Source organism: Eschrichtius robustus, chromosome 2, assembly GCF_028021215.1.
Source record: "Eschrichtius robustus isolate mEscRob2 chromosome 2, mEscRob2.pri, whole genome shotgun sequence".
Taxonomy (NCBI): Eukaryota; Metazoa; Chordata; class Mammalia; order Artiodactyla; family Eschrichtiidae; genus Eschrichtius; species Eschrichtius robustus.
Genome location: NC_090825.1, coordinates 64,797,109 through 64,817,457, shown reverse-complemented (window position 1 = coordinate 64,817,457; position 20,349 = coordinate 64,797,109). Strand labels below are relative to the sequence as shown.

Below are 20,349 nucleotides of genomic sequence, written 5' to 3'. Positions count from 1 at the left end.
TCACAGCAAATTTGATAGGAAGGTACAGAGATATCCCATATATCCCCTGCCTCCACACATGCATAGCCTCCCCCATTGTCAGTATCTTTTTTTAATCTACATTTGACAGACATAAAATTACTCTGTCAAATTACTAACAAGTTTCTAAGTACTTGTTTTCAATTTCTTTACTTATCTCCTTGCATTGCTGCCAATCTAGGACCACACTGAGTAGCACTGCTCTCTCATCCCAACCCAAATATCTACCTCCATCCTATCACCAAACAATCCTCTCCATAAAGAAGCAGGAAGATAGAGGATGCCATATGCTATGGTTAGTGAAAAAGCTACTTGGGGTATACACACATCTGCCATCTATAGATTTCTAATTCATGCAAGATGATCCTTTTTCATAAGCCATTCACCAATTGAATACACTTTCAGGTTTATGAGAGTAACACAGTCTAGGTGTCTCATATACACCTTTCATTTTGAAACCTCTCATTTTTTTAGGGTAGTTAAAATCCCTATTCTGGTTCTTGATTATTTACATAATAAAGATCCATTTAAATGCACATGCACTATACCCTCCTGAAGTCAGCAGGAGGTGAACATGAAGATCTGAGACCAAATTTCTCTGTATGTGTGCAAAGCATGTTTCCATTGCGCAACTGCTTTACAAATAAGAAATAAACGTTGGGTTTATAAGACTTGGAAGAAACGGTTTAATGGCCTTTGACTGTTTTCCATTACTGGAAAATTTACATGCTGAAAAGTAGCAAAAACCAGTGCAAAAGAATAAACAGTGGGCGCACTTCAAGGGCTTGCTTCTTTTGAGAATCAGGAGTAAAATTGGGTTTTATTAGCTGTTTCATTAAGTTTTACTTTGAAGAAAAACAAACAGTGAAGGCATATGTGCAACATCTGATGAAAAAGGGATTTTATTCTAAACAGTCTCTGTACAAAACTCATTAACGTAACATTAAATGTGAAGACTTGTCTAGCAATTTAAGGATAATTTTACTCATTTTAGTTTATTTATAATTTCTGACACAGTTTATTTAACATATTCTAATCTTTAAATCACCATGTGCACTAAACTAATACATTAAATCTGTCTTTTCAATGACATTTTGCAATAAATATCTACAGCAACTGTTAAGGGCAATTAGTGTATGAAGTTTGTACCAAATTTAACACCTAAAGATAATATAGCTGGACACTGATAACTTGGAAAATTCATGAAAACAGAACAGTTCATCTTAATCAAACTCCTAATTATAAATGCTTTTCTTATACTATAAATACACCTTTCAAGAAAAATCTAAATATAGGTGTTATTATAATCCAATATCTAAAATCTAAGCATCTAATATAATATTCAAATTATTAAATAACTGGTTTTTCCTCAGAGAAAATTTATACATGCTGGATATTCATCATATTCCCACTGGAAGAATTTACTCAATTGCTATTTTTCCATTTCAAGCCTAGTTGTTGTTAAGAAGCAACTAAAATTTGATAGCAGGAAAAAAATACATATATTCCAGTTCCTTTGTGTTGGCTACAAAATAGCATGGGTCTCTGGTATAGAGCAGATTAAACTTCAGCTTCTAACTAAGTAGATGAATTCAATATTAAACTACAGGTTGGGGGTTAAGTCCACAGTCTTTGAAAGCAGACACACGTTGGTTCCAATCTTGACCCTGCCTCTTACATAAAGACCAGGTAACCTTGGACAAGTCACTTAATTTCTCTAGTCCCACATGCTTCATCTGAAGTAGATATAACAACAGCTAACTCACAGAGACTTTGTAAGGATTAAATTAAATGAGGTATTATATGTAAATAACAGCACAGTGATGGTGCTTTGAAAATAGACTTTCCTCTATAGAAAAAAATTTTTACTGATTTTAATCAAAGTAATGTAGTACATAATTTAAAAAGTCACACTGCACTAGAATGCAGTTATAACAAAAATCAGCAGCCCCTTCCTTACCCCTCCCCATACTTTGGTCAGCCTACCCAGAGGCAACCTCTTGTAACTTCCCTTGCTATATCTTCTGCCATTCATCTCCAAATTCCATATGTTTTCTGTATATAGCTTTCTCCTGATACATAAAATTTAGATACTATCTATTGATATATTATGTAGATTATATATATTCAAATTCAGTGTGACCCCCAAACTAAAACACCAGGATCTTTAAACAATGACTTCTGGGGTAAATTCATATTAGAAAGAATATATAGAACAAACCGTCTCTGTTTTAAGAGCCTATGTAGTCCAAATCAATTGTAACCCGTGATTAAGGGGTCTACTCCTCAGAGCAGAAATATGAAATGGATTTATTTTTTCCAATAACTGCTCTTAGCTTTCCTGTGTGGAATCTCTTTTCCTACCTGATAGGTGTGGCAGATTGATTGCATTAGTGACCCCAGTTTTTCATACCTCCCTATATCTTGTCCTTTGGTAGTACCTTTCCACACTGACTCTGAGCTTGGCCCCCCAAGAAAAGCTCAGGTAAAGGTCTGAAAGAGTGCTTGAGTGTTTCTACTTTCTTCCTTTGGACCCTAACCACTGCTATGAGAACAGGCTCAGGCTAGCCTGCTGGAACACGGAAGCAGGCTGAATCACCCCTCTTACATGAGGCCCTTTTAGACTAGCCAGCTCCCAGCCAATACTCGGCTGGATTGTAGATATATAAGTAAGCCCTATGGAGATCAACTGAGCCTGCCACAGATCAGCAGAACTGTCCAGCCAATTTGTAGGTTTCTGAGAAATAATAAATGGTTATTGTTTTAAACCACCAAGTTTTATAATGATTCATTATGCTGCAATTCCTAACTGATATATTAGGGATCCTTAAACAACTTGGTCCCAATCTATAACTTTTTAGATGCTTTCAGTTTTTAGAACTTGAGCCTTCAGAAAATTAAGACTCAATCTTATATTATTTTTGTTATTTTGAAGATTTCAGACTCAAAATCAATTTGAAGTTCTTTTTTCCCTGTAGTTCAACCCACACTCACTGCTGCTTAGAATGGAGAAATGAAGCATTGTCTTGCTCAGAGAAACCTTCTGCCCCTCACTACTTCTTCCAGAGCCCGTGGCTTGAGACCTGGAAGCAGGAAGGAGAATCATCCCCTTGCTTAACGGGTTGCAGTCACAGTCCTCTCCTTGTTGCTTGCTGTTGCTTCTCTGGCTGACACTGACTGCTCCTGCACGTGGCAGGCATGCAACTGCTGGCTCCCTCGTGAGTGATTAAACGGGCTCTTCAGAATATCCTGCAGGGACATTTATCTGATCTAGACAGTAACCATCCACCCTCTACCACTGCTGAGGTCCCTTTACACCTCCTGGCTTGAGCAGGACAATGGAAAAATAGGTCCAGCACAGTTATTCTCTGAAGTGACCATATTAAACAGAATGAACAGTGTCCTCTGCTTCCCACTCTTACTCTCAACTCCCTTTAGCCTTGCTCCAGCAGAAAAGGGCAGATCAGCAAGCCCATGGATAAGCCAATGCTCAACTAGGCAATGAAATGTCCCCTCTCCCAACTGTAAAGTACCCCATACTTTACAAGTGGTTCTTTGGAGAACGAAGAGAGGTTTGTGAGGGAGGGAATCGTTTCTCAGTACGACTCTGCACTTCTGCTCACTGAGTCCTGTTCTCATATTGGGGTGGGGTGGGGGATCCCAGTTCTTCAGGAATGGTTCCTCTGAGCAGTCTCTGCAGGCAGGTTTCTGACCCCAGTGGCTACTAGATTATTCATAGCAATCCAAATATAGAAAATCAGTTACTCAAAAGTCTTTTGTCCTCAGCTTGGGGCCTTAGCTGCAATGCAGGAGCAAGATAAAAAGGTCCCACTCAACACACTGTTATACGGTTATTTTAAAATCTAAAGTATGCATTAAATTCTACTATACTGCATATCATTATAGAAAAATTCCATTTTTACAGAAATGCCAGTTTTATTAAAAAGACTGCCCTGAAGAGGTTATTTGAATGATACTTATTAACCTTTTATGTAAATTTTATGGTGTTTTCATGGATCCTAATTCATCAATTAAGGGCTAAAAGAAGAACATTGGCTTTTTTTTTTTAATTTCTCACATTTTTTCAAATAAAACTTTTTGTCTAATAAAATTCTTCAGACAAAGTGTAGATTTTTCTTTTTTCCAGAAAATCAGATATTCAATCATTCATTTAGCAAATATCTGTTTGTGTACCTACTTTATACCCAGTGATATTCTAGTTACTTTGGGCATATCAGCAAACAAAATAAAGATCTCTGTCCTCATAGCCTGAGCAGGGAAAGAGAGACATTAAACAATAAATATAATAAATAAGTAAATTACCGAGCATGTTAGAAGGTGAATAATAGTATGAGAAAAAGAAAATGTAGAAGAGGATAAGGGAAATCAGGAGTGAGGCTGTAGGTAGGTGGACCAAGTAGTTTGAAATATTGAATAGGGTGGTCAGGGAAGCCTCAGAAAGAAGGTGACATGTGAGGAAACACATGGGATGGGACAGAGGGATGGGGGCAGTTAGTCATATCTGGAAGAAGAGGGTTAAAACAGAGGGCCCAGCCAATTCAGAGGCCCCCAGGAGGCAGTGTTTGTCTGGTGCATTTGAGGAACAGCAAGAAAGTCAGTGTGCCTGGGTGCCCTAATATTATGAGGTTATGGAAAAAAGAAAAAACAGCAAAGAGGACTGAAAAGGAGTGAAAAGTAATATAGGCGGTAAACCAAGAGAGTAAGGACACCAAACGAAAAAAGTATTTCAGGGAGAAAAGAATGATCAATCCTTGTCAAATACTACTAAAGGATCAAAGAATTTACCAGTGAGCTTAGCAGCAATAAATTTAGAGGTCTCCGATAACATTACATAATAACATTGGACACAATGATTCATTCTACTAAAAAGGAATTTTACTATTTAATGAAAATTCTTATAAAACAAATAGGTTTTTAAATACTAGTCAATGACCCATTTATTTCAAACAATATATTATACAATGAAATGAAATACAATGAGATGCATTTACACAAATAAAAAACCTGGCAGAGGGCTTCCCTGGTGGGGCAATGGTTAAGAATCCGCCTGCCAATGCAGGGGACACAGGTTCGAGCCCTGGTCCGGGAAGATCCCACATGCCGCCGAGCAACTAAGCCCGTGCACCCCAACTACTGAGCCTGTGCTCAGAGCCCGCGAGCCACAACTACTGAGCCTGCCTGCCACAACTACTGAAGCCCGCATGCCTACTGCCTGTGTTCCACAACAAAGAGAAGCCACTGCAATGAGAAGTCCATGCACCACATTGAAGAGTAGTCCCCGCTCGCCTCAACTAGAGAAAGCCCATGCACAGCAACAAAGACCCAATGCAGCCAAAAATTAATTAATTAATTAATTAATTAAATTTTTTTAAAAAAGAAATGCATATAGAGTGCTTACTACACTAAGCACCAAGGATATAGAAGTGAGGATGCAGAAACAAAATTCCTGCAGTCAAGGAGCTTTCAGACTACTGTGGGGAATCAGGCAAGTATACAGATAACCACCATACAAAATTGTGCGTCAATTATATGAAACTACAGAGAAGGGGCAGGCTTCTAAGCCAAACTTGAGGGTGGGGTTACCTATCTGCTTAAATTTAATCTCAAAAAAATATGTAGTGATTATGGGCAAAAGACTTAACCAAACAAATCACAAAGGAAGGTACAATAAACTAATAAACATATGAAAAGGTGCTCAAATGAACTAGTTTTTAGGCAAATGCAAATTAAAATCACCCTGTGGTGTCAGGAGGCAGGACTTCAAATCTCCAAAAAACAACTTGGAAACTGTTCAAAATTGTTAAAAAAAAAAAAAAAACATTTCAGGATTCTGGTAATCAACCAAAGTCAAATAACTTAGTAAGAAGTACTTATTCATGAAACACTGTTGAAATTAGGGTAAGAACAGTGGGACTCTGTGACACTCCTGCCTGGGGCTGCTGCCATCCCTCCCCTGTGGTCAGGTGGTCAGGGATAGGGCTCTCCCTGGACCGTAGGCTAGGGCAGCTTCAAGGCCAGAGAGGCTCAATTGATCTGGAGCCAAAGATGAAAATATGCAGTCCAGCAGCATCACCAGCAAATGTAGCAATCTCAGGAGCAAGTCTGAGGTAGCCATCCCAGTTGGGACAAGCAACCTCCCGACAACAAAACCATAAAGGTAATAGGTAGATCCTGGAAATGAGAGACCACAGAGGGGCTTGAATTCTGCAAACAACCCTGGCTGCCTCCACCCACATGCCTCAAGAAAACCATACTGTCCTCAAGTCCTGGGCTGATGGTGGAGCTGCTCACATGAACAGAGGACATGGGAGAAACTAGAAGGCAGGGCAGAGTAGAAACCTGCCTGAACTTTGAATGTGCTCCCCAACCCACATATAGATCCTTTGGGAAGGGTAGAAGTCTTACTCCATCCATCATGCTCAGGTGTCCAAGCATAACCTCTGACCAATCACTGACCATAAAGTTATGCATAAATGAATGTTGAGTAAACAAAGCCAGACTCAAAATAGTGCATCTGTTTTAGGCATGAGCTGTGTATGCTTAGCTAAAGACCCTAAACTATATCCTGAAATAACGGAGAATCACTAAAGGATCTTAACCAGGGAGTAATGGATTGGAAATGCGTTTTATAAGATCACTTTGTCAGGGTGGAAGTCAGGTTGGCAGAGGGCGAGATCAGAAACAGAAAGCAGAAACAATGGCCTGAGCCAAGACAGTGGCAATGGGAAAGGAGGGCAGAGGAGGCAGAGGTAAGCCAATGTGAGAGATTTTTAAAGGTGGAATAAACTGATATAATGATCCATCAGGTCTAGGTATTGAGGAGACAGAGGAATGTAAAAGCCTTCAGGTTTACGGCCTGAGCCAGAAGGATGGTAGAGCCATCTACTAAAACAAAGAATTCAACTGACAGGAGGTTGAAAGATGAGGAGCTCAATTTTCAGAGCTTGAGGTTACCAAACTCTAATCTGTGAGATCACTTATGTGATTAAACTTTGTACAAAGGCTATTATTTAGAAGAAGATAAGTAGTATATGGCAATTCGGGACTGTAGTGGTCCAAAGACCTGGGTCCTTGCTCCAGTGGTAGCTCAGACTTGGGCAGGTCAATTGTTATCTCGGTGTCCAAGTTTATTCGTTTATTCAAGTTATCTTGACACAAAATGAAGAAAAAAAGACTGCCCCATATACTTACAAAGTGTTGTGAGCCTAAAAAAGGATGCTGTAAAGCAAGAATACATGTGATTGCTGCTATAGCATGCAATTAGTTCTGGAAATTGTCACTAAAACAACATGACCAAAATGAAACCATATATATTGGAAAAGAAACCATATTTTTGCTATGTCAGATGACATGGAAAGCACCAAATAATTATTTTTAAAAGCACTAGAAGTAGTATGACAGTTCATTTAGGTAACCAGTTACAAAATATACCCAGCAGAATCAATCTTTAAAGTGAACACCTATTCTGTTCCTAAAAGGGAAGATAATGTTTTAGATATATAATTTCACTCCAATATTTTAAATTTAAAAGAACAACCATTAAAATCCCATTTGGGAAATTTAGCAACACATGTTTAAGAAGACCTAAAAATGAAAGCCTACACATGAAGGAAATTCACCAAAACAACCACAATTGTATTAGGGTAATGTGATTCTTTTATGATTTTTTTTTCTATTTCTACAAACATTCAAGATCAGGGTAATGTTGTCTGTAACTGGAGGCCCAATCCAAGGCTTTGGAAATAAGCATTTCTCGAGTTCAAGCATGAAATTAACTCATAATAGATCAGAGCAGATGGGCAAATTACCCTGAAGAGACAGAATAGCTCCCCAGTCTGCAAGATTTGGCTATAATCAAATGGCAACCAAAAGAGACCGGTCAGTCATTAAAACTTTAAAAAAAAAAAATGAGATCAGTGGAGGAAACATTAGCATTGCCCACTACACTATTCAAGAAAGAGATTTCTTACCCTACATATCAATACTTTAAACAACTTGGCCTCAAATGGTAAGACTATCCCTACTGCAGAGCCAGATGTATGATGCCACTCTTAGATTATGCCACTAAATATTTCGTTCATACAACTACACATGAGAATTTGTACTCATTCTGTGCTCACGCGATTGTGATTTGCCCACTTACAAAACAAAATGAATCATCACAATGACAGGAGCATTCCAGTTCATTTGACAATTCTATTCATTATAAATTAATAAATTAGATTCTGATATATATATCAGGATACAAATGTCAAAGGATATATGTATACATATATATATATATAATTTGACATTGCTCAATGTGGATCCCTCTTTGAGAGACAGCTCCATTCCATTCTATCTGAATCTGAGGGTCAGATCCTGGGCTTGATAAACTTACCAGTGTTAACTCCCTAGGAGGCTTTTTGAAATAGAGCCTGCCAGCCTGCCCAATGAACCCAAACATCACTGTTAGCCAAGAATGTGCTTTTAATTGTTAAATGTGCACAATTACTATCACTGTTTAAGTTCAATTGATAAATTTGTAAAGTATTACAGCTTTCCTTTCTGATACTCTTGATAGTCTTTAAAAATGGTGTTCAAAAATATTTAATTCACGAGTAATACAACTTGTTCTTCTTGAAGTGATTGCTTAAGATTTGCATATGCTTAAGTGACAGATCATATCATAACACACAATAAATTATGAATGAAAAACCTAGTGTAACTATGAGTCAATGTTTGTTACAAAAACACAGCATGCTGCTCCAAGTGCATTTTTCTCCTAATCTCCAAAGATAAACTAAAAAAAACTCTACTTTAGTCTAATCAAGAGACTATGTGAATGCAATATATTTAATCTTTATCTAGTGACATTTGGGGCCAGAAATGATATTTCATTAACTCACAGTAGATGACTTAAACAAATACAGCATTACACTAAAACTAATAGCAATAACATGCTCACAGCCACCCTAAAAAGGATTAATACTGGGATATATAAAAAATGTTTTTTGGGGCTTCCCTGGTGGCGCAGTGGTTGAGAATCTGTCTGCCAATGCAGGGGACACGGGTTCGAGCCCTGGTCTGGGAAGATCCCACATGCCACGGAGTAACTGGGCCCATGAGCCACAACTACTGAGCCTGCGCGTCTGGAGCCTGTGCTCCACAACAAGAGAGGCCGCAATAGTGAGAGGCCCACGCACTGCGATGAAGAGTGGCCCCCACTCGCCGGAACTAGAGAAAGCCCTCGCACAGAAACGAAGACCCAACACAGCAAAAATAAATAAATAAATAAATTTTTTTTAAAAAAATGTTTTTAGTAAGCTGGAGGAAGAAGAATAAAAGTTAAGCAAAATTAAGTATTTCAAACCAACAAATGTATTTATTTGTTACTCACATAAAGCAATATTATACTTAAGAAACCTGTGGGAAATGTCTGTTCTTTTCGTAAACCTTAAAATTGTCACTAAATTTTAGCAAAGAATCTATCTAAGGATATTGTGTACATAGAGATCAAAAAGTATGAGGATAGTTAATATTTCACCTTTAAAACAGAAAGCCTTACTTCCAACAATTCAATGTATAAATACCACAAAAATGAATGCATAGGCAAAGTAAAATAACTGTATTTAAGATATTAATTCTATTATTTACTCTCTAATTTGATTATGTTTCTGATAGAACTAGCCAGTAGGATTTATACAGTATCAGCAAATTGGAGACATGATGAAAAATTAGTCTCACCAGACACACATAGAAAGCATTTTTAACTCTCTTTAATAATGTTGTGCTTCAAAATAAAAGAAATGAAATCTCTTAACAGAATGAGGCTATGTAATTCAAGATGTCATCATCTAACGGAAATTCACCCCCAATTCTCTGTTTAGTTCTCTACTTTATAAATCCCTAAGTCAAAATTTGTAGAAATAATGGGTGAACTTCGAAGATGTCATGCTAAGTGAAATAAGCCAGTCACAAAAAGATAAATACTGTATGATTCCCCTTATATGAACTACCTAGAGTAGTCAAATTCATAGAAAGTAGAAGGGTAGTTGCCAGGGGCTGGGGAAGGGAGGAATGAGGAGTTAGTGTTTAAGGGGTATAGAGTTTCGATTTTGCAAGATGAAAACAGTTCTGGAACTTGGTTGCACAACAATGTGAATGTACTTAAGGCTACTGAACTACACACTTAAAAATGGTTAAGATGATAAATTTTATGTTATGTATATGTATTTTACCATAATTTTTAAAATAAAAATTTGTAGAAATAATATTTTATGTCTCTAGAGTCTTTTTTCTGAGATCATTAATTTTAATATTAATGATAAGTAGAGTGCACTTGAAAAACCCATAATTTTAAGACATATGGGGGAAGGGGAAAAAAGAAAGCCAACCTAATTGAATTGAGATATATCATGTCACTTCATGATATATGCTTTAAAACAGTATATTGTTACTCACAATATATATATTGTTACTCACAATGGCTGTGAGCTGATAATTGTGGGAGCTAAGTGATAGGTACATGGGAATTCATTATACTATTCTCTTTGCTTTTGTATGCTTAAAATTTTTCAGAGTAAGACATTAAAAATAATGATATCTGTGCAAATAAACAAGGTGTGAAATTCAGCACGGCAGCAGGATTGATGGGAAGGGTAGGGTGGGTTTTCTAACAAGATAGTGTTAAAAGATGGAATAAAGTAAGATATGGAAATATATTAGAATCTATTTTAAAAATATGAATTTGATGTAATTAGGATAATGGTGAAGGGTTCTAAGAAAATCAGTGTGAATTAGTCAGAGAGAAAGACTACTGAAAGGGAGGAATTAAAATGGAATTAAAAATCAGGAATCAAAAAGAAATTTAAATTGTTTTAATTTCTAAGAATAAAATAAAATTTAAAATTTTTACTCTATATAAATTAGGAAATAAGCCCTTTCAATAAGGGTTCCTAAGCTGTCAGGGAAATAATCAAAATATTTCTAGTGTGCTGCTATGAAATTTCAAAATATAATCAAGTAGGTTTAACTGAAGAGACAGGGATTAATGGGGGGTGGGGAGCAGAGGCCTTTTAATTCTTCTTTAAGAATAACAGGACTTCCATGGCGTTCCAGTGGTTAAGACTCTGTGCTTCCACTGCAGAGGGCATGGGTTTGATCCCTGGTCTCGTAAGGTCCCTCATGCCGCCTGCATGCCGTGCAATGCGGCCAAAATAAATAAAATAAAATAAAATAAACAATTCTTCTGCATATCATTGTAAATCAAAGTAAATCAACTATACTTCAAATTTTTTTAAAAAAACGAATAACATACAAAATAATCTAGTGTTAATTGTATAAAATTTAATCTCAAAATTAGTATTAATAGAATAGAATATTTTGTTTTCAGTATCTGAATGGTCTCTCTTCCTGTTTCTGCTATACAAAAGTGAGAGAATATAGTTGAAAAGCTATGGGAAATTATTTTGTCAATAACCTGTAAAAGGTGAAATCACAGAACTAATGTACTCATATCCAGTGAGTAAAAACACAAAAACAAAAGAAAAAATTTTAGAAGGCAAGTTGCTTTGAAGTTTTAAACTGCACAAATTCCCAAAAGGGCTCTGAATCTAAGACAAGGTTAAGAACATTTGCAATGATGAATAAAGTTTAGGGTGAAGAATAAATTGTGATGACACTGAAGAAAAGGAAGCATATATGTAATACACAAAAAAGTAGAGAGAACAGTACCAAAATTAAACCTATATACACATTACTTATATTCAATATATGTCATGATTTTGCCACATTTGCTTCATCTATCCCTGGTGTGTTTTTTTCTTTGCTAACCTCATTAGTAACATTTTATACCTTAGTCCATAATCAAATATCCCCAACTGTCTCAGAAAAGGTCCTTTTACAGTTGATTTGAGTCAGGGTCCAAAGAAGGTTCACACATTACATTAGGCTACGCCTCCTGATTTCTATTAATTTAGAGTAGTGCTACTCAAAACGTGGTCTGAACTGGTGCCAATTCAAGAACTAATTGTAAATTACCAGTCCCAAAACTGTTCTCAATCTGCAAACTCTTTGTTATGGGTCAATAAGATAAATTCAGAAAAGGAAAGTAAGGACTTCGAAACTTTCATAGCAAGTTGACACTGTCAACACACCCAAGTGCATGGTCAGTGGACCCATCTAGTGAACGAGGCTGGTAATCTCACCCTCCTATGATTGAGTCTCACATGATCTGAGCTGCACACTAGTTTTGCGTACCAGGACAGCTTACTGGTTGCTGCCTCAAGGATATATTAAAAACAAAACAAAACAAAAAACTGGTCCTTAATTCTAAATAGTTAGAAGTGTAGTCCTCCTCCTCACTTCTTTATCCTACCATTAGCTTTTTAAGGAAACTGGGTCAAATGTCCTTTAGATTTCTGGATTTTTCTATTTGCTTCCTGTGGTGTCAATTAACTTGGTCCTCTATCACTTGTCTTCCTTAATTGGTTCTATTCAGGTTCATCTTTGGGGGCAAGAATATTCCATAGACTGTGCTCTGTGATTCAAGTTATAAAACTTCAGAAAGTATATAATATCTGGATATCCTATTTTTAGTAATGATAAGATTGATTGCTAGGTTCAGGTAATGATAGATCAATCCCTCTTTTGTAAATTTCACATCAATTTTTCACCTTATATTTTCACCTACTGATTATTGTTGACTAATTCATTTCATTAGGGATTGAAAAGTGGTAACTTTCTAATTCTATCATCCTTTCTATATTTATTAGATGGAATTCTCAGGGGAAAAAAAAATTTTCCTTATCAAATTAGGCTATTTAGTTACTATGAGATATAATTCATACAGGAAAGACAGGATAAATGCTTATTTCTTTCCTTTTGACTAACAATTTTCAGACCAAGGAGTTGATGAGTTCATGTCCTAGATACTCCCAATGGTGTTCAATGAGTTAGGTTTGGAGTCTCTTCTGCTCCACTCTCTGTCTCTCTCTCTCTCTCTCTTTGTCCCCACCCCCCCCATCCCTCCCTCCTTCTCTAACATTATGAGCCCATGGGTTTTTAAGATATATACAGACATATATTGGAGATACAAAGAGCTAGGTTTCAGACCTCCACAATAAAACAAATATCACGATACAGCGAGTCACATGAATTTTTTGGTTTCCCAATGCATATAAAAGTTATGTTTACACTATACTAAGTTATGTTTCCCAATGCATATAAAAGTTATGTATACACTATATTAAGTGTGCAATAGCATTAGGTCTAAAAACACATTGTATGAACAAAAAATACTTTATTGCTAAAAAATGTTAACCATCATCTGAGTCTCCAGGGAGTCATAATCATTTTGCTGGTGGAGTGTCTTGTCTTGATGTTGATGGCTGCTGACTCATCAGGGTGGTGGTCGCTGAAGGTTGGGATGGCTGTGGCAATTTCTTAAAATAAGACAACAATGAAGTTTGAGACATCGACTGACCACTTCTTTCACCAACGATGTCTCTGTAGCATGCAATGCTGTTTGATAGCATTTTACCCATTTTGAATTTCTTTCTAAACTGGAGTCAGTCCTCTCAAACCCTGCTTCTGCTTTATCAACTAAGTTTATGTCATATTCTGAATCCTTTGTTGTCATTTCGTCACAGAATCTTCACCAGGAGTAGATTCTATCTCATGAAACCACTTTCTCTGCTCATCCATAAGACGCAACTCCTCATCTGTTCAAGTTTTATCATGAGATTACAGTAAGTAAGTCACATCTTCAGGCTCCACTTCTAATGCTAGTTCTCTTGCTATTTCTACTACATCTGCAGTGACTTCCTCCACTGAAGTCTTGAACCCCTCAAAGTCATCCATGAGGATTGGTCAACTTCTTCCAAACTCCTGTTAATGTTGACATTTTGACTTCTTCCCATGAATCACAGTGTTCCTAATGGCACCTAGAATGGTGAGTCCTTTCCAGGAGACTTTCAATTGACTTTGCCCAGATCCAACTGAGGAATCACTATCTTTGGCAGCTATAACCTTATGAAATGTATCTCTTACAAAATGTGACTTGAAAGTCAAAATTACTCGAACCATGGGCTGCAGAATAGATGTTGTGTTAGTAAGCATGAAAACAATATTAATCTTGTTGTACATCTCCATCAGAGCTCTTGGGTGACTAGGTACATTGTCAATGACCAGTACTATTTTGAAATGAATCTTTTTTTCTGAACAGTATGTCTCAACAGTGGGCTTAATATATTCAGTAAACCACATAAATAGATGTGCTATCATCCAGGCTTTTTTGCTCCATTTATAGAACACAGGCAGAGTAGATATAGCATAACCTAAAGGGCCCTAAAATTTTCAGAATTATAAATGAGCATTGGCTTCAACTTAAAGTCACCAGCTAAGTATTAGCCCCTAACAAGATAGTCAGCCTTTATGTCTTTGAAGTTTTGAAGCCAGGCATTGACTTCTCCTCTCTAGCTGTGAAACTCCTAGATGGCATCTTCTTCCAATAGAAGGCTATTTTGTCTACACTGAAAATTTGTTGTTTAGTGTAGGCACCTTAATTGATGATCTTAGCTAGATCTTCTGGATAACTTGATGCAGCTTCTACATTCAGCCCTTGCTGCTTCACCTCACACTTCTATGTTATGGAGATAGTTTCTTTCCTGAAACCTCATGAGCCAAACTCTGCTAGCTTCAAACTTTTCTTCTGCAACTCCCTCACCTTTCTCAGCCGTCATGGAATTGAAGAGATAGGGCCTTCCTCTGGATTAGGCTTTGGCTTATGGGAAGTTGTCCTGGTTTGATCTTCTATCCCAACCACTAAAACTTTCTTCTTATCAGCAGTAAGGCTGTTTCACTTTCTTATCGTTTGCATATTCACTGGAATAGCACACTTAACTTCCTTCAAGAGCTTCTGCTTTGCATCCACAACTTGGCGAACTGTTTAGTGCAAGAGGCCTAGGTTTTGATCTATCTCAGCTTTTGACATGCCTTCCTCACTAAGCTTAATCATTTCCAGTTTCTGATTCAAAGTGAAGATAGGCAATGCTTACTTTCACTTGAGCACTTAGAGGCCATTGTAGGGTTATTAATTAGCCTAATTTCTTTTTTTTTTTTTTTAATTTTATTTATTTATTTATGGCTGTGTTGGGTCTTCGTTTCTGTGCGAGGGCTTTCTCTAGCTGCGGCAAGTGGGGGCCACTCTTCATCGCGGTGCGCGGGCCTCTCACTATCACGGCCTCTCTTGTTGCGGAGCACAGGCTCCAGACGCGCAGGCTCAGTAATTGTGGCTCACGGGCCTAGCCACTCCGCGGCATGCGGGATCCTCCCAGACCAGGGCTCGAACCCGTGTGCCCTGCATTGGCAGGCAGACTCCCAACCACTGCACCACCAGGGAAGCCCTGGCCTAATTTCAATATTGTTGTGTCTCAGGAAATAGGGAGGCCCGAGGAGAGGGACAGAGATGGGGTAATGGCCAGTCAGTGGAGCAGTCAGAACACACACATTTATCAAGTTCGCTGTCTTAATGGGCAGGATTCCTGGCACCCCAAAACAATCACAATACTAACATCAAAGATCACTGGTCACAGATCACCATAACAAATATAATAATGAAAAAGTTTGAAATACTGTGAGAATTATCAAAATATGACACAGAGACACGAGTGAGCAAATGTGTTGGAAAAGTGGCACCAATAGACTTGCTCGAGGCAGGGTTGCCACAAAACTTCAATTTGTAAAACATGCAATATCCATAAAGTGCAATAAAGCAAAGTGCAATAAAACAACGTAACCCTATAATGTGTTTCAAACAATTGCATTCATTGTTATTTACCATCTTCTGCTCCCCTTTCTTATTGTAGAGAATTCAGAATAATACACTACGGACCATTACGGTATATTTGGTGTTAATAGATTTTCATAAAGGTTTCTGAAAACCTAACTACAATTTCATTCATAGCTTTATTTCTGTAACAAAAGATGCTGAAAATTTCAAACAACCAACTAAAAATTATAACCACAATATAACTGTCCACGTGCCAGAAACTGTGCTAAACTTTTTGAATGCAAATCTCATTTAACGTATACAATAGCCATGTTAGGTGAGTATTATTATTATTCCTATTTTATAGATAAAGAAAATGAAGTTTGGAGACATTAAGTAATTTGTCTAAAATCCAGCTAGTAAATGGTACAGTCAGGATTTGTACTCAGGTCTATCTAACTCTGAAGCCCATGCTATTAACCACTATCTTTAATATTTGACAGACCATCATGTTAAACAATGGCTCTCAACAAAAGTGTACCGCCTTCCTGAAGGGTTTGGAGATGATGGGGGTAGGAGAACAAGAAGAACTGTCCTGCCCAGATGCCAACAGAATTAAGCCCCACTGAAAAAATATTGATTTAGAAGTATTCTCCTTAATCTGCATACCTCCAGATATAAAAATTAGGACTATTTTGATTATTTTAAGAAACTTCTTCCTCTTAAAAATTTGAAATTATTTACATGTTTCATTAATTCACATTGCTTTTCTCATCAACTCTGCAGGAAAAATGATGCTTTGCCTTATATAAAAAGTTGAATTATACCAATTCTCTAAACATTGTCACAATTATTTTAAAATTAAAAAATAAAATGGGGGGCTTCCCTGGTGGCGCAGTGGTTGAGAATCTGCCTGCCAATGCAGGGGACACGGGTTCGAGCCCTGGTCTGGGAGGATCCCACATGCCGCGGAGCAATTAGGCCCATGAGCCACAACTACTGAGCCTGCGCGTCTGGAGCCTGCGCTCCGCAACGAGAGGCCGCGGTAGTGAGAGGCCCGCGCACCGCAATGAGGAGCGGCCCCCACTTGCCGCAACTAGAGAAAGCCCTAGCACAGAAACTAAGACCCAACACGGCCAAAAAAATAATATATAAATAAATAAATAAATTTTTTTTTAAATAAAATAAAATAAAATGGGTGGTACCAAAGTGATTTATGAACGAACCTGAAGGTATGAGTGACAATATATGTACTCTTTAAAGGAGCCTCTACATACAGGGATAAACAAAGGTTTTTTTAAAAATAAGGGGCAGAGAGAGGCGTTAAAAAGTTGTATTAGGAAACTTTTGGGGATGATGGATATGTTCACTCTCATGATTGTAGTGAAGGTTCAAGGTCCGTACATATGTCAAAACTTATCAAATTATACACTTTAAATATGTGCAGTTTATTGTTTGTCAATTATACATCAATACAACTATTTTTAATATAAAAATTAATTTCTGGAGCCTAAAAAGTAAAAGAATATTCTAAGTATTGTCTCCAAACAGTCCCACAAAGCCTGAGATGTAATACAGATGGAAGGTTAAAGGAAATAACCAAGTGACTGATTCACAATTTCCTTCTTAAACTGGGTATAGGACTGCAGAAATTAAGTGGTAAAAATACTAATATTCCAAAATACAGAAGAGAGGGATCTCCTTGCTGGAGCCCCTTTTCCTAATTCAGATCAACAGCATGCACTGAGGCAGGGCTGGGCGAGAAACCGCAGTCAACACCACGCAGACACCCAGGCCCAGAAGTCACCCACTGGCCACACAGAGCCCACATATTATACATCACTGGCATGTTGGGTTTGCTCCTCACTGTGTTTAAAAAATATCTTTTTTAATTAGTTGCCAACCTTTAAAAATTTAGATTTTACCCCCAAATCTTTTTTACTTTTCTTGGAAGATCTGGTAAACCCCTGGGTCCATGTTTCCAACCTGGCCTCAGGCCAAGCACTCTGGTCAACCACAGGCCCCAAGACTCAGTGTCCATTCTGTCTTGTCCCTGGCAGCTTGACCCACTTACATTACCCAACCAGCTCTTCACAGACTTTTGAGTTTGCAGTCCTTACCCTAAGGCTATAAAGATTTTCTCTGATGAATGTTTTGTTTTGTTTTGATACTATCTACAGGCTTACCCCCACATTAAAGAGAACAGTCCTTAATTAGAGGTGCAATTCTTACTCCAAAGGGTAGGGAGCTCAGCAGAAAGTGGCAGCAAACAAGAAACTAGACTTAGCCATACCCATCCGTGAAGTAGAGACCAGGCCAGAATAAAAACAAATCCTGGAAACTGGTTCTTATGGCACTAGTTTCAACAAATTCAGTGAAGAAACTTCTGACATATAATTTGTCTCCTGGAGATCTTCCCCAGAGTCCCCCAACACACACACATACACACACACACACACACACACACACAGAGACCCAATTTCCTCCCTACCTTTCTGCTCCCCAACTCTGCTAGGTCATGAAATGGTAACAGGAATCTCTATTATCCTGCCTCCAACTTAAGATAAAAGAAAAATTCTTTTTTTTTTTTTTTAACCTGGTAAAAAGGGAAAGTTCCCAAGGAATAATCACACAAATTATTACAGGACAAAAGGGGTCAGAAACCTATTCTCATTCAATGAATAAACAGCCAACATTTTAATCATTACATATCAGAAGCATTAATATTAAAGTCAGGAAGAAGACAAAGAGAGCTGTTATTACTATTAACATTTTTCTACTCAGTTCATAAAATAGTAGGGAGAAATATTACAAAGAAGGCAATAAAAAACTCCTCATTTGCAGATAACCTCACTCTACCTAGAAGACACAGGAGAAATCACTGAAAAATTATGAAAATTAACAGGAGAATTCAGTAAGATGACTGAATGGTTACAAAATTAATATACAAAAATTAGCAGTTCTTTTATATGTCAATAATAATCATAGAAGAAATAAGATGAATAAAAATTCAAACATAATAGCAAACAAAATTATTAAATACTCAGGAACAAAATTAATAAAAGATGCTAGTAAGGTCACGTTATCCTAGAGCAAGAGATGCCTTAAAAGTTTATGAACTGTCCCATCACTAGCTTAGAGAGTGGGGCTAGAATCCACCACAAGAAATCGACTCTATACCTCTGAACCCTCACATGAGCTCCCCTGTCAAAGCTTAGCTGATATACGACCCAAGAGGAATCATGGCTTCTCCTCCCAGTGACAATCTAGATCTGATCAAGGCCTGCATTTCCCTAGCCTCTAGATCTGAATCATAGGAATAAGCTCAAAACTGTTCTCATTTCTCAGATTTCATATAGGAAACAGAGTTAATCGGCAGAGAATCAGGATTCACCACTTTTTCATGGATCAGATAAAATGTCAAGTAGAGAAAACTTACTTATTCTCTAAGAACAGGATTTCAAGGAACTCTTAAAGAGCTTTTGGCAGAGAACCTTACTAAATGTTTGTGTGGAAATAAATGAGTACATAGACCTTTTTACATTATTACTACTGAATAGAATCAAAAGAAAGAATGTTTTGGAAGTATTTATATTATTAAGAAATTCCCAGTGAATACAGTCCTCAATATTTCAGAATTTGTGATTATTTGACTATGGTTTGGTTTCTGGATTACCTTTCCACTCTCTGGACAAAAGTAGTTTCCTAAGAAAATTAATAGTGTAAGCAAATGGTTTGAAGCACCACAGAAGCATCTGTTTACATTCAGATAATTAATATGCTAACAACTCTTATTATTAAATTAAAGCAGTTCACCTAAGGACTTTTGTAGATAATACTTCATTAGCCTAATTATAATGAGTATATATAGCTGAAGTAATAAAATGGACATCTGTTTTAAAACATTCTTCAATTTAAGCCTTCTACTAAATCAAACTAGCTTTCATACATTACTTTCAATTACTGAGGTTTTTGTTGGGGGGGGGGGGGGAAACAAAAAAAAAAACCCATTGAAATAGAAAATAAAATTTTCTTACCTTTGAAGTTCTCCATTCCCAGCCATCACCTATCTTCTGTGAATGTTTAATGAATTCTGCACAATAATGCTGGAATGTTTCCTCTCCAAAGAACTCATCTTCTTCCATACTAAGTAACAACTGAAATATAAAAACTATTAGCATCAGCTGTGGAATGAATACTGAAAAGAATTCAGCTAATTCACTTATTTCTTTAAACAAACAGAAATTTGGGATGTACATTGGAAATTAACCTCAGAGCCACTCCAAAAAAAAAAGTGTTTTGTTTCCATCTTTCTCACCCTATCCCCCTTTTTTAATCAGGAAGAAAATGTGATCAACATGAAAACCCAGGGACTTCCCTGGTGGCGCAGGGGTTGGGAATCCGCCTGCCAATGCAGGGCACACGGGTTCAAGCCCTGGTCCAGGAGGATCCCACATGCTGCAGACCAATTAAGCCCGTGCACCACAACTACTGAGCCTGCGATCTAGAGCCCGCAAGCCACAACTACTGAAGCTCACGCACCGCAATGAAGAGTAGCC

The 20,349-nt window shown here is 37.4% G+C and overlaps 1 protein-coding gene across 16 annotated transcripts in view; it reads right to left on the bottom strand.

Annotated features, from left to right (window-relative positions):
* Positions 1-20,349, bottom strand: part of ATG10 (autophagy related 10) — a 247,603-nt gene that overhangs the window by 212,839 nt on the left and 14,415 nt on the right. For all 16 annotated transcript variants that reach the window (XR_011073088.1, XR_011073086.1, XR_011073085.1 and 13 more), the window contains exon 2: positions 19,828-19,947. Coding sequence is in view for 7 of the 16 variants with exons in the window: in XM_068535601.1 (XP_068391702.1) it covers positions 19,828-19,935 (108 nt within the window). In the remaining 9 variants the exon portion in view is untranslated. The remainder of the gene's footprint in view (positions 1-19,827; positions 19,948-20,349) is intronic.